The sequence below is a fragment of the Mauremys reevesii genome, linkage group 15 (assembly GCF_016161935.1).
Source record: "Mauremys reevesii isolate NIE-2019 linkage group 15, ASM1616193v1, whole genome shotgun sequence".
Classification (NCBI taxonomy): Eukaryota; Metazoa; Chordata; order Testudines; family Geoemydidae; genus Mauremys; species Mauremys reevesii.
The window spans coordinates 26726319-26736975 of NC_052637.1; the positions used below are offsets into that span (position 1 = coordinate 26726319).

Here is a 10657-nt window from a genome sequence, read left to right on the forward strand (position 1 = left end):
CGCACCCCAACCCCCAATTTAGTGAGCATTCATGGCCCACCATACAATTTCCATGCTCAGATCTGGCCCTCGGGCCAAAAAGTCCCCCACCCCCGCATTTTAGAAGCTGAAGTGGGCAGTGAATTTTTGCCTCAGGTCATCCATAGGAAATGCCCTAATTGACCACTAGGGGACAGCACTGCTCCCCAGAAATACAATAGAAGGCACATTTAGCTGGATGTCAGTAGAGCAGCACAACAGTTAGGAAATAACTGTCCTAGGGTGGTATTCTCTAGCCCCTGCCATTCCAAACCCACGTGGACCTTTCATGAAATTATGAGCTATTTCCTCCATCCTCTTTCTTTGAAGGAAACATTTGTAAAATAGCCTAACTTGACTGCATATTTAACACTGACAGTGGGGAGGGTTTTTTGTTGTGTTGTTTTGGGTGAGGAAAAGATACACATTCCAAAGAAACTGACAAAGATTAAAGAAATGGCTTCCCAGGATTCTTTGGGAGCTGAGACATCATGGATGGGATACTGTAGGTTGTGTAAAAAGAACAGGAGTACTTGTGGCACCTTAGAGACTAACAGATTTATTTGAGCATAAGCTTTTGTGGGCTACAACCCACTTCATCGGATGCATGCAGTGGAAAATACAGTAGGAAGATATATATACACAGAGAACATGAAACAACGGGTGTTACCATACACACTCTAAGGAGAGTGATCAGTTAAGGTGAGCTATTATCAGCAGGAGAGAAAAAGAACTGTTTGTAGTGGTAATGAAAATGGCCCGTTTCCAGCATTGACAAGGAGATGTAAGGAACTGTGTGTGTGTGTGTGTGTGTGTATGTATGTGCGCGCATGCGCGCACGGGGATAAACATGGTGAAATAGTTTTACTTTGTGTAATGGCCCATCCACGCCCAGTCTTTATTCAAGCCTAATTTGATGGTGTCCAATTTGTAAATTAATTCCAATTCAGCAGTCTCTCATTAGAGTCTGTTTTTGAAGTTTTTTCGTTGTAATATTGTGACTTTTAGGTCTGTAATCGAATGGCCAGGGAGATTGAAGTGTTTTCCGACTGGTTTTTGAATGTTGTAATTCTTGACGTCTGATTTGTGTCCATTTATTCTTTTACGTGGGTTGTGTGCATCATGTGTTTTTGAACAGCTTATCATATCATTGCTTATTATCTATTTACTGACTATGCATAGCAGAGAGGGCTGCTTTGCCCAAGGGATGGCTTTAGGATTGACAAAAATCTAAATCACCAGATGCAGGAATATCCCACTGCTAGAGGGCTGGGATGGGAAGTGGCTTTATGCCTTCTCCTCTGGTCTTGCTGCTGGTGAGGAAATTGAGCATAAATTCCTGGTTCTGTATGGAAAGGAAGATCCAAGAATTGTTCATCTTGCTAGTGCCTCAGGCTGGCCCTGCCTCCCCCTTGCTATGAATTTAAGGGCCCTCTATCTAGAAAGGCTACAACATGTTCTTAGAATCACTCCTGTTATTGTTCCTCTTTTTATGTTCAATGACATATTAATGAAAACTGATGTTAAAACACGACTTAGGAAAACCTAAACCATTTGATCCAAATATTAATCTCTGAATCAAACATCCTGCAAACTCCCTGCCACATGTGTCAGCTTTGAAGTACCACCGAAGTCATTAAAAATGGACAGCAGGCCCTTCAATTATTTATTGGGAGCTTATTTTAAAAGGTGGAAGAGCCAGCAACAAACGGAAGTGTCAGCAGCAACTCAGCAAGGTTCAAAGAAGCTCATCTGCTCCTGGGAAACCAGAAATATTTTCACCAGTCCCACAGAAGAGCACTGTTCTTTTTTCAGCCCGAAGGTAGAAAAGCTATAGTGTCTGCAACAAAGAAACTAGCTGAGATGAACGAAGGGGAAAACTTTTTGGGGGAACTGCGTTGACTAGTGGTCCTTTTCATGGTTATTATTTTACTATAAACACATAATGAGTCTGGAAAAGTTTTCTCATGATGAAATTATTGATTTTGTTGAGAAATAGGCACAGTGTTTTGCAGTCGCAAACTCTGGCCAAACAACAACAAAATGCTGTACTACCTAAAACTGCTACTTCCCACTTCCCTGGAAAACTAGCTGAGACCTGGGCCTGTAAGTTTAGATCAGACATACCAAAGCCCTGTCTCAGTGGAGTTTGACCTGCATCATTTTTAAAAATATAAGGTTAAAAGTAGTTTCTGGTTTTGCCTGGTCAGACTAAAAATGAGCAACCCATGTACAATTGTTTTCAGATGTTAGAAAAAGTTTTCTAGACAAGGAGTTACATGTTTCTCTCAGTTACAAGCTAATTGACACCAAGGGAGTTACTTCTTATTTACAACTGGTTGCTAACTTTTGTGATTTTATCATTAGTCTTATGATATCTGGATTTTTTCTTAAAGCCCCAGCTCCTGGATTCATGTTATTGTGTGAAAATCTCAGCTTTCTTTTTTCTTTTCTTTTCTTTTTTTTAAATTAGGTTTCTAGCCCTTGTGGTTGTAGAAAAAAGCTTGAAAGCATGAAGCCAGTGCACCCTAAAAGCACAGAAACCTGGAGCCCACAAAAAGGACCTAAAATCTCATAACTTACTCCTATCTCATGATCTCTGGGGCCTGACTCATGATTTTTCCAAGCTTGAGGTTGGCAATAGTACAACTTAGTCTAAAAAAAATTTGCTAATACTGTTATAAAAGAGTTTTGTCTGGTCCATATTCACTAAATTTACCATGTTTAACAGAAACTATTCCAACCCTGTGTGGATTAATGGGGTCCTACCATGAGTCCAACTCCAGCGTGAATTGACGCCAAAATTGCAGGCAGCTTGCTGCACCACCCACACCCTCAATGTATCCTTTGGGTCCTACCTGTTCACTATTTAGCTATCCCTAGTGGCTAGGGAGGTTTGTTTGTCCACTTGGGTGTCCTATTGACCATCCGCCCAGGTCTGCTATAGTTAAAGGCAGCACTAAAGGCCCATAGGCCTCTGGGCCTTAAGGACTATTTCAGCCTCAATTAAGCCTTTGCTACTAGGGGAGGAGTTGGTTAGACTCATTCCAAAAGCCCTATGTGCTAGCACCTTAATTAACTGGGGGGAGGGAGTGTTAAAAGGAAGATGTATGAAGTCTTAAACCATTTTTGGAAAGGGTACTAATTCCTAGTTTCCAAAAGTAACAGACACCTCAGTTAAAACAGCAGGAATGGCTAGGATCAGTCAGACACAGCCCCAAGGAGCTGGTGTGAAATCTCCCCTCTATTTCTATTTTTGAACAGGATCAGTGCTCCCAAGTTTGGTAGTTTTGCTACTCCAAGGAAACAGTGAGAGAGGGGGTTGGTTACATACATATTCACTTGTTTACTAGAATTCTGTTCACTGGGAATAAGAGAAATTCCTGGGAAGTCACGTTTGCACAGGACTACAAGTCAAGCTGTAGTGGTAGAAGGCAGTTAGAAGGTACATTTAATGGCATAAGACTTGCCTGCAATGCTGCTAGCACGTTGCCGTTGAATGGCACAATGATAGTCACTGCTGGAGTCTGGTCCCTGGCCACTTTTACTTGTTACACTGGGCTCTCTTCCACCTATCCACTTAGTCTGCATTGTCTGCCTCTCTGTCAGTGCCCTGAACTTGCACCTCCAGAAGCAGCCTCTCCTGTGGCTCAGTGTGAAGGAGACATTATTGCTTTTGGAGGACAAGCTTTTGCAGCCACATGCTTTGGTGAATGTGAGTGATTATAGTGAGATCTCATGTGGAGGAGCCCCCCCAGAGATGTGTCAGAGCCTGCCAGCTAACTGCAGGTGGATGGCGATGGTTTAGGGGTGGGACTAGATTGAAGCAAACACTGTAGCACCAGCAGTGCAATGTCAGAATTTATATCTTCCCTTCTAAGACAATTCCTTCAGCCTTTTATTGCTGCTTTTCTCTGAAATGCCTTTGATTTGTCTAGTGTTCTGGAAATATGACATTCAGGGAGTACTCTAACTGCACTGTCATCAATGTCATACAAACTGGGTCAAACCCTTTCTGGGGCTGTGGCATCATGTGATACAATTACCCTTTCTTCTTTACTTAAGCTAAAGCATAGGCACTCATACTGTGGTATTGAAGAACCTAAATAGATTAGAACTTCAGAAGACTATCCTCAGATAGTAAGACTAGCATTCCAAATAGGAAATACCTGGCTAGGCAGCAGTGCTGCAGAAAAGGATCTGGGGCTTATAGCAGATCACAAATTGGATGAGTCACCAGGGTAATGCTATTGTGAAAAAGACAAATGTCATCCTAGGCCATATTAACAGGAGTGTTGTATCTCAGACATGGAAGGAAGTTGTTACACTCTTCTCGGCACTGATGAGGCCTCAGCTGGAGTACTGTGCCCAGTTTTGGGGCACCACGCTTTAAAAAAGATATGAACAAATTGGAGTGAGTCCAAAGGAGAGCAACAAAAATGATAAGAGGTTTAGAAAACCTGGCCTATGAGGAAAGGTTGAGAGTACTGGGCATGTTTAATCTAGAGAAGAGAAGGCTGAGGTGTGCATGATAATAGTCTTCAAATATGTCAATGGCTGTTATAAAGAGAATGATCATTTGTTCTCCATGTTCACTGAGAGTAGGACAAGAAGTAATGAGTGTAATCTGCAGGAAGGGAGATTTCAGTTAAATATTATGAAAAACTAACTGTAAAGTTAGTTAAGCACTGGAACAGCTTACCTTGGATGGTTGTTTAATCCCTGTCACTGGAGATTTTTAAGACTAGGTCATTAGACACACATCTGTCAGAGGTGGTCGAGGTATTCTTAATCCTGCTTCAGGGTGGGCAAAGGTCTCTAGATGACCTCTTGAAGTGCCTTCAGTCCTACATTTCTATAATGTACTTTATTCATCCACAAAGACTGATTTAACATCTTCCTAACTCGTTTAATCAATGGAGAATAAAATTACAAACAACATTTTTGCATGGGACCATCTTGTTACATAAGTGGCCTTTAAGGGCCTGTTCCTGTGAGGTGCTGAGCAATGGAAGTCACAAATACTCAATTCTTCACAAGAACAGGTTCCAGTCAGTGTGGGGTTTTTTCACTGTGTGGTCATGAGGAAACATCCCCTTTGTTCAGATATGAGCAAGCTGCAAGGACAACGTCTGCAATCTATATGGCCTGGTTCTCCTCTCACCTTCATATTGTTCTGTTCCTTGAGAGCAGCATTCCACCCACTACCAGCATGAGAAAGAGACACTCAGATCTTCCCACACCTCCTTTCAGAATGAAACTTAACCTTGTTTCTTTTTAATGGGTGGTGTTTGTCATGAAGACAGGCCCAGAAATATGAAACAAAGGAAAGGAAACAATTTGTTACAAATGATGAATCAAACGGTGGGTTAGTTCCAAAAAAGGCAAGTACTTAAAACGTTGTAAAAGTATCTGGCACATTGTGTGTCCTAATAATGCTCTTGTCATGGTACCTAGAAATCTCGGGGATAAGCACCTTAGATCAGTGTAAATCTACCTAAAGCTCACGCTTCAGGGTTTCAGCAGGCCAGTGTCCAGGATAAGTAAGGGATTCTCCCCCTCCCTGGTCCCATGTATTCTGAGACGGTTTTTTAAATCTCCTTTCTCTGAAGCATGAGGGATGACCACGGCTGGAGATGGTGGAGGGGGGCAGAGGGAGGTTGGGCCCAGTGGCGGCTCCAGGCACCAGCGCTCCAAGCGCGTGTCTGGGGCGGCAAGCCGTGGGGGGCACCCTGCCAGTCCCTGTGAGGGCGGCAGTTAGGGAGCCTTTGGCGGCTTGCCTGCGGGAGGTCCACTGGTCCTGCGGATTCGGCGGCAGGTACACTGAATCTGCGGGACTGGCAGACCTCCCGCAGGCAAGCCGCCGAATCCACGGGACCAGAGACCTCCCGCAGGCAAGCCACCGAAGGCTGCCTGACTGCCGTGCTTGGGGCGGCAAAAAAGCTAGAGCTGCCCCTGGTTGGGCCAGGGCACTGCGGTGGTGCTGAGCGTTCTTTCTCTCCCACTCAGGTGCTTGACTGGCTGCTTGTTGCTCACATGCTCAGAGTATAACTGATCCCCATATATGGGGTTGGGAAGGAATTTTCCCCCAGGTCAGATTGGCAGTGACCTTGGGTTTTTTTTTTCCGTTTGTCTGTTTTTGTTTTTGTTTTGTCTTCTTCTGCAGTGTATGGGTCACTTATCAGGATTATCTGAGTACATCTCAATGATTTCCCTGCCGTGGCAGGGGCCTTAGATACTGGTGGACCTTCTTTTCTCTGGGTGGTGCTGGTGGCCTGTGATGTACACAAGGTCAGACTAGAGTGGTCCCTTCTGGCCTTAAACACTATGATTCTATGACACTTTAGCTAGCTAGCTAGTCTGCACGGTACGGTAACAGTACAGGCTGAAGCAGTGCGTCCATGTCTTAGAGGAAGTGGTAGTGTTAGATGGAGTACAAGTACCACCTGATGGGAGTTAACATTTTTTTTATTATTAAATGCAAAGCAAATGTTGCATCTCTATTAATGAGTGCATGACTTATGGTGCAGTAGCCATGTGTCCTTGGTATTCAGCTCCAGTATGTACCTGGCTTTCTCCTTTTGTCTACCAAAAAGTACTGGACTAGTCTAACGTCTAAAACCCAGAATGTGTCGGTGCTGAATTCTCTGGTCGCAATTCGTGGCTGCGCTGAGCCACCCTGTGCCTCTGGTCCAACACAAAGCTGTCCTAAACCCGGCTTCAATGGACTCAGCAGGGATCACCCTAGTAGAAAGAAACTGTTCAATAGCAGAGAGTTGATGTAGTGGCTCCTCTGCCATGCCTCTCTGTGGCTGGACTGGGGTGGTTGGGGGACAGGGAAGATGGCTATGGCTTCCGTGCGCCCTGATCATTGCCGGCTGCTGTAACAGTCCCTGGGATCACTGGCAGCTGGTATAATTTACAGCAGCCCCTAGAGTGCTGTAAATTATCCCAGGGAAGTGACCCAAGATATGGGGAGAGGAAACATGGCTTAATGCTATCTTTGTCCCCACTCCTCCACTCCATGTTACACTGGGAGCAGGCCTGCTGAGAGAAATATGAGGCCCTGGTATATCATGTTCTCTGGGGTTTCAACCCCTCCCATTTCATCCCAGTTAGACATTTTGGGGGTGACTGTGCTTGGGGTCCTGGTACAATTGTCCTCCCTTTCCCAGCCTCTCATCAGCCCTGACTGTAGCAGCCAAGGATCAGGGTCTTTGGCTCTCATAATTACAGACCCTTGTCCTGAGTAAAGAAGTGATCAGTCGACTGAAGGGAAAACCACTGATGAACCATTTCTTCTTAATAATCTTGTCTGAATTGAGGTTTTACCCTTTTAAAAAAAAGGCTTCAAGCATATTTTTGAAATCAGTGTGCTGGAGGTTGGCTATTAGAGGTTAGGTGGAAGAACAATAATGAGTAGTTTATACTGAGCCAAAGTGACTTCAGTGGAGTTACACCAGTAATTAATTTGGCCTATTATTGTGCATTTCTGACTGAATTATCCCTCTTTTCTCTTAAAATGCAGTAGAAAGGTTCAAGGCTGCAGAGCAATTTCTGGTTGTTGAATCACACAATCAGGAAACACCAGCATGATATTTAATTCATTAAGTTCCTCATCTTGCTCTTAAAAGAGACTGGTGCAGACTGCATGGAGATTCTGGCATGAACATTGTTCTAATGCATGTCCCCCACAACTGTGTCACCAACTGTCACTGTTTTATCATGAGTCTCACAATATTCTTTTTTTTTTTTTAAGCCCCAGCTCCTGGAGTCAGGTATTTAGAGAATCCCAGCTTTCTTTTTTCTTTTTTAAAGTTTCTAGCCCTCATGATTACAGAGAAAAGCTTGAAAATCTGATCCCTAAGAAAGGAAAAAAAAACAGCAGCAATAACCAGGAGGCCAATAAAAAGAACCCCACCTGTCGTCTTATTCAATTTCACCTGGCCCATGAGTTTGTCATGCCTGGGGTTGGCCATACTGCCCATACAGCCTTTCCCCACTTCTGAGAAGAGTTTGATCAAAGTGCAGAACACTCTATAAAAGGGGAGTTCAAGTCCAAGATGAAATAAGAAAAGGGTCTTTAAACCGTTCCTGAGACACATTCTGAACAGTTAACAGAACTATGTACAAGCCAAGGGAGATTTCAGACCGCCAGGTTTCTAGTCCTGGAGCCTGGGCACCGGTACCCAGAACCAAAGTAAACCAACCGTGGAGCAGGAGCTAGACAAAGCTTGGAAGGAGTTTGCCCAAGATGTAAAGGAAATACCCCGAGAGCCAATTCCTAGCGGTACCTTGGCTTTGTGGGTCCCTTCAGCCTTACCTTGCACAGATATTCCTCTGGTTCCCAGGTGCCTGGAGCCCCTCACCCTCCTCACTTGTCCTTCAGCGTGGCCATGCCCAGGGACTCCGAGCCGTAGTCATACTGGTTGCTGGAGGACGGGGCCCTTCCCCAGGAGCACTGCAGGTTGGAGCTCCGCTTGCGGAAGGAGGAGGTGAAGCGGTAGAAGCTGCGGTGCCTGTTGCGCAGGTACTCCCGGTAGTTCTTGGTGAGCAGGGTGTAGAGGAAGGGGTTGATGCAGCTGTTGCTGTAGGTCAGGCAGGTCACCAGGTAGTTAATGCACTTTTGGGTCTGCGAAGTCAGCTGCAGGGAGCTGTGGTAGAGGCGCACCAGCTGCCAGACCCAGAAGGGCAGGAAGCAAGCCCAGAAGACCAGCACGATGCTGAAGACCATGATCAGCACCTTCTGCCTGGGGGACCTCTTGCCCTCCTTGTGGGGCGGGTTCCTCTGGGACTCCAGGTAGGTCCTGGCCAGGCGCGTGTACAGGTAGCCGATGATCACCCCCGGGGCCATGATGCTGGTGCTGAACAGCACGGTCAGGTAGGTCCTGTAGGCGTCGGCGCTCCACGTCGGGGCGCACATCCGCTTCACCTTGCCCCCGGCCTGGCCCGCCTCGGTCAGCGTGACCATGAGCATCATGGGCAGGGTGAGCAGCAGCGAGACGGACCACACGGCGCCGGCCGTGGCCTTGCGGTAGCCCCGGGCGCGCTTGAGGCTGTCCAGGGGCCGGGTGACGGCCAGGTAGCGCTCGGCGCACATGAGGGTGAGGGTGAAGATGCTGGCGTGCATGGTGAGCAGGTCCAGGCTGAGCAGGACGCGGCAGCCCAGGTCCCCGAAGTACCAGTCCTGCGCCAGGTAGGTGCAGACGATGAAGGGGATGGTGGAGAGGTAGAGCAGGTCGGCCAGCGCCAGGCTGATGATGGAGCTGTACATGGGGGCGGCGCAGCGCGCGGAGTGGCACATCACCGCCAGGGTGTACACGTTCCCCGCCACCCCGGCCACGCACATGCAGGACAGCACCGTGCCGAAGGCGGAGGTGATGAGCAGCTCGCTGCCGCCGCCGCCCGAGCCCGCCGCCCGGCCGGACGCGTTGCCTGCCCCGCCGGCGGTGAGGTTGGGCTCCATAGGGGCTCAGGGCAGGCGGCCTGCGGCTGCAGGGCGCATCGCGCGGGCTGCTGCGCCCTGCCTGGCGCGCTCCCCGGCGCTGCTGCTCAGGCGGGACAGGGGCCGCCCCCGAGCCCCTTCCAGCGCCCAGCGGCGCCCTTCCCCCGGTGCCCTCTGCAGCCCGGGGGCGAGTCGGCGAGGGGCAGGGCTCTGGCTCCGGCCCCCAGCCGCCGCCGGGGCTCCGCGCCTTGGGCACGGGCGGGCGGCGAGTGGCTCCGGGTTGCGAACGCTGCCGGGAGCAGCCGCGGCGGGGGAGCAGGGGGATGTGGCTATCGGACGCTCGGCTCGTGATGGGGGTGAGCTGAGTGCGTGTGTCTGGGCGTGCCCGGGTCACTCCGGGCGTGGGCTGGCCCCGGGCTCCGCCAGAGCCGGGCAGCTGCTGCTTTTCACACCCATCCCAGGACCCGCGGGGAGCGCCCCTCCCCAGTCACAGCCCCGGGGCCGAGTGAAGGCGAAACTGGGGACCCACGGACGCGCCCCACCCATCCCGGCTCATCCCGGGGGGAGGCAGGAAGGGTGCTGAGGGGCAGCGGGTCAGACCTCAGTGGTTTGGATCCCTGCAATGGGCAGAGCCCGGGGCACAGATCGCCGGCTGCATCCTGGGAATGAGGCCACCGGTTGCCGAGTGACAAATCCTGGGCAATAATTATTAGAGTGTTTTACAAACCCGGCTCCTGTTCCTGCCCCTCTGCGGAGGGCAAAGGAGCGGCTGGAGCGGCCAGGTGAGAATGACCCCTCCTGGTGTGAAGCCACCTGAAGTTCGTAGGCCTGCCCCCCGGGGAGAGGGGTTCGGGAACTGGGAACTGAACATTAGAGCAGATCCTCTGGAGGGGGAAAGGGGTGACAACATGGCAAGGGGTTTAGAAAACCTGATCTGTGGAGGCATGCGCAGTAGTCTTGAGGGGAGACCTAACAACAGGCTTCAAATCAGCAACAAAGGAGAGTTAGCTAGATTGAGATGTTAGGGAACTTTTCTGTTATAGGGACAGTTAAGCAGTGGAGCAGCTCACCTGGCTGGTTGGCTCCCTGGAGGTTGTTAAGAACAGGTTGGAAAAACACCTGTCGGGGATGGTCTAGGTTTCCTTGCCCCTGCCTCAGTGTGGGAGGCTGCACTAGAATAAATGACACCTGGAA

General features: G+C 48.8%; 1 protein-coding gene across 1 annotated transcript in view; it reads right to left on the reverse strand.

Moving 5' to 3' along the window:
* LOC120383130 (urotensin-2 receptor-like) overlaps positions 1-9484 on the reverse strand; it is a 32743-nt gene extending 23259 nt beyond the window's left edge. The window contains exon 1 of the mRNA XM_039500752.1: positions 8342-9484. Coding sequence (XP_039356686.1) covers positions 8393-9484 — 1092 coding nt within the window. The 3' untranslated portion in view covers positions 8342-8392. The remainder of the gene's footprint in view (positions 1-8341) is intronic.
* Between the last annotated feature and the right edge of the window lie 1173 nt (positions 9485-10657).